This window comes from Etheostoma cragini, chromosome 9, assembly GCF_013103735.1.
Source record: "Etheostoma cragini isolate CJK2018 chromosome 9, CSU_Ecrag_1.0, whole genome shotgun sequence".
Lineage (NCBI taxonomy): Eukaryota > Metazoa > Chordata > Actinopteri > Perciformes > Percidae > Etheostoma > Etheostoma cragini.
The window spans coordinates 503,277-507,250 of record NC_048415.1 but is presented as its reverse complement, the minus strand read 5'-3'; the positions used below and the strand labels follow the sequence as shown (position 1 = coordinate 507,250).

Genomic DNA, 3,974 nt, shown 5'->3' with positions numbered 1-3,974 from the left:
CCTCATGTTGTCTTCATGTTGTCCTCATGTTGTCCTCATGTTGTCTTCATGTTGTCCTCATGTTTCCTTCATGTTGTCCTCATGTTGTCTTCATGTTGTCCTCATGTTGTCCTCATGTTGCCCTCATGTTGTCCTCCTCTGATCTTAACTATTAGTCAAAATAATTAATACTTTCTGCCTTTTTAACTAAAAGCTTTGATATAAATGAGGTTTGTTACCAATGGATTCTAAGAATAAGTACCCTGACCTGTTATTAAACCAGCTCAGGTTTTTTTCAAAAAGCATGGAAAAAGTGACAAATAAATCAGAAAAAAGGGACAAAAACATCGGAGAAGAAAAAAAAAAACTCAATTTTGACCTGGAAGTTTGTGGTTGACGGTTAGACAACACGAGGGTTAAGCGGCAAAATAAAGTGCGATGTAACGTAGATGTGAAGTTGTGCGTCTTTAATCTGAGTTTGTTGTTGCAGAGTGAAGCCGCTGCACTACATCTCCTGGCTGATCGGACACGAAGGCCCCGGCAGCATCCTGTCTCTGCTCCGCAGGAAGTGAGTCGGACAGAAACTCACTCACAGGGAACCTTACATAAGGGCTCGGGACTCAGTCTGTGTGTCTGTGTGTGTACATGTGTGTGCGCGTCTCTGTGTGTGTGTCTGTGTGCACATGTGTCTGCTTGCATGTGTGCGTACATTTGTGTGTCTCTGTGTGCGTGCGTCTCTGTATGTGTGTATTTTAGGTGCTGGGCTCTGGCTCTGTTTGGGGGAAACAGTGAGACGGGGTTCGACCAGAACTCCACCTACTCCATCTTCTCCATCTCCATCACCCTCACCAACCAGGGCTACCAGAACTTCTACCAGGTCAGCACGCACACGTCTGTCTGTCTCCCAGGGGACCGAGCGTCCTCTTTGGCCCGGACATGTCCACTTCTTACGTCCGGGGGGGGGCTAATAATGTCGGTTCTGACTGTTTTTACACAGGACCGTTAGCAGTAAGCGTGTACTTTAACTAACTGGCACACAGTACTACAGTACTTTGTTGTGTGATGTAATTCCCGAGAGGCTGCATTATATATACTTTATATTATATTTTATATTTATTATATATTATATTTATTATATATTCTATTGTATTATATATGTTTCAGTGTCTAATGAAGGTGCTGAGATCTCAAAGCTCACATGGACACCCAAAAACCTGATCTTATTACACTGAAACGGTTTTAAGAGATATTTAGTTGAAGCTGACACAGAACAGGTCACAGATCATATTTCTTATTCATTTATTTCAAAAGAGCTATTATTTAGTTACAGGTTGATACATTTTTGATTACACAAGTTATTTTATATCAGTGAGGCGTAACCTTAACCTCTGAGAAGCCCGTCTGAGTTTGAGTCTCGAGGCCGACCGAGTGTCGTCTTTTTAGGAATTCCCCCTCCGGTCGTCCTCCGTCCTCCCAGCGTGGGACGGAGAGACATCTCGGTCCTCGCTCACGGACGTGTGTGTTCCCTCCGCTCAAAACAAGATAAAGATAATCAGCAGAACTCAGATGACAGGCAGTAACCCCTAAATTAGACGAGATGATACTTTATTCACAGAGACATTCCCTCGTTACGGCAGCAGTTTCCTGCAGTAAAAAAACCAACAACAAGTGACTTTAAATAAAAGATGATAGCGATAGAGGAAACACTGGTGGGAATCAACTACAACTTCTTCTTCTGCGTCTTGTGGCTTAACAAACTTAACCGCAATTCATTATTTATTCAGCAAATAAGGTTTCCATCAGCGTTTATCACATAAGATAAAATCCGTCATTTGAGTCGATATTCGTGAAATTCCGTCAAATTTGACTGTTTCCAGGAAGCATTTTTCATTCATTATCACTTGATTCAGACAGAAAGATGTGGATGGAGACAGAGCTTCTGTTTTCAGTCAGATGGTTTATAGATCTCGACGTTTCCGAACGCTGCTTCGTTTCCCAAAGACAGAAAGAGAGAAAGAAAGAAAGAAAGAAAGAGACAGAAAGAAGACGGAGGAAACAGTCAAATTATGTGACTTTTTTCTCAATATATTCAACTTACTTGTACATTTATTTCCAAATTACATAATTTTTCGTCTCTGTGCAGGTCGTCCATTTTGTGTTCCAGTACCTGAAGATGCTCCAGACTCTCGGCCCCCAGCAGAGGTCAGCCCCCACCTTTTCTCTTACTCTGCGTCCCATGATGCACTGCAGCAGTCACAAGTCGAGTCATTTTATTGGTAGAGCACATTTAGACGAGCAGTTCTTCATACAGTCATACAGTTATATACAGGAATATTAAATAAAACACCGAAGCGTTTATGCAGATTTTAACCGTTGTGTTAACACTTTATCAGAAATATTTTATGTTTTAGTCGCATTTCTTTTAGTTTTAGATACATGAATAAAGTTAGGCAAATGACAAATAACGTAACATAGAATAAAACAACAATGGAAGAGAATTAGCAAACACAAAAAGATAAAAAGTTGTTCAGTTCATAGCTCTGAAACCTAAAAGAGGAAACAAGGGAAACAACCTTTCCTTAATTCTGTTGCACAAAATCCCGTTAGACGCCGTTTCTTACAAGAAGTCAACAGTAAATGTTGATTTGTTGGTTTCTCTCGATCTCTGAGTCTGAAAAAGAAAACTTAAAATCCTCATTTACACGAACATTAGGATGTGAAGAGTAATCAAGCCAATACTAGTCTATATATTATATTCATGGGACAAACCCATCTGTAAAATTCTGTTTATAATAGTATTCATTTCCATATTTATTCAGTACATAGCCATGTCCTACGCTTATGAACCATTGTAAAATAACCTAATAATGAGCATATAAACACACTGATTGTGTACATGTGTGTCCGTGTTTGTTCACCGGTGTGTAGTTGTAGTTTTAGATTTCAGCAACTTGTTCTTTCTTTTCCAGGATCTACGAGGAAATTCAGAAGATCGAAGCCAACGAGTTCCACTACCAGGAGCAGGTACTGCAGCCCAGACTCACAACCATCAGAACCATTTAGAACCATCAGAACCAATAGAACATCTAGAACCATCAGAACCATTAGAACCATCACAACCATCTAGAACCATCAGAACCCTTTGAACTTTTACTCTTGGGTTATTATGATATCATTTCCTGGAGTATCTTCAAATGTTTCATATCCCTAAAATCAGGACAGCTGCAGTGGCTTACATTGCCCCCATCAGAATTTGTCATTATACATGATTCTGATGAATGAATTTAAACATAAAAATACTATGTATTTTTAAAATCTGCCATTTTAAATGCCGATGCCGATAATGTCGGTCGGGTTCTAGTCTCAATACAAATGGGGACCACATACGAGATGTGTGTAAACATGTGATTAGACCTGTTGTCTCTGGGTTTGACAGACGGATCCCATCGAGTTTGTGGAGAACATCTGTGAGAACATGCAGCTGTTTCCCAAAGAGGACTATCTGACCGGAGACCAGCTCATGTTTGAGTTTGACCCGCAGGTAACTAGACCGCAAGACCACAATACCTGATCCAGAGTCAGTCTGAGGCCTACAGGTGCTCTAAGCAATGTCACGGGTTTTAGGCACATACAGCAAACATCTCATCACTATCTCCTAGCTATGATGATGCGTTCAGGTACTCCTACTGGCTGTTGTAATATATTATATTGTGTTGTGTTCAGGTACTCCTACTGCCTGTTGTAATATATTATATTATGATGTTGTGTTCAGGTGCTACTACTGGCTGTTGTAATATATTACATTATGGTGATGTGTTCAGGTACTACTACTGGCTGTTGTAATATATTACATTATGGTGATGTGTTCAGGTACTACTACTGGCTGTTGTAATATATTATGATGTTGTGTTCAGGTGCTACCACTGGCTGTTGTAATATATTACATTGTGATGATGTGTTCAGGTACTACCACTGGCTGTTGTAATATATTACAT

The 3,974-nt window shown here is 40.1% G+C and overlaps 1 protein-coding gene across 1 annotated transcript in view; it reads left to right on the top strand.

The window, feature by feature from the left end:
- The window catches only part of LOC117950782 (nardilysin-like), a 20,401-nt gene that overhangs the window by 6,890 nt on the left and 9,537 nt on the right, over positions 1–3,974 (top strand). The window contains exons 5-9 of the mRNA XM_034882121.1: positions 457–547; positions 736–856; positions 2,123–2,181; positions 2,949–3,003; positions 3,416–3,520. Coding sequence (XP_034738012.1) covers positions 457–547; positions 736–856; positions 2,123–2,181; positions 2,949–3,003; positions 3,416–3,520 — 431 coding nt within the window. The remainder of the gene's footprint in view (positions 1–456; positions 548–735; positions 857–2,122; positions 2,182–2,948; positions 3,004–3,415; positions 3,521–3,974) is intronic.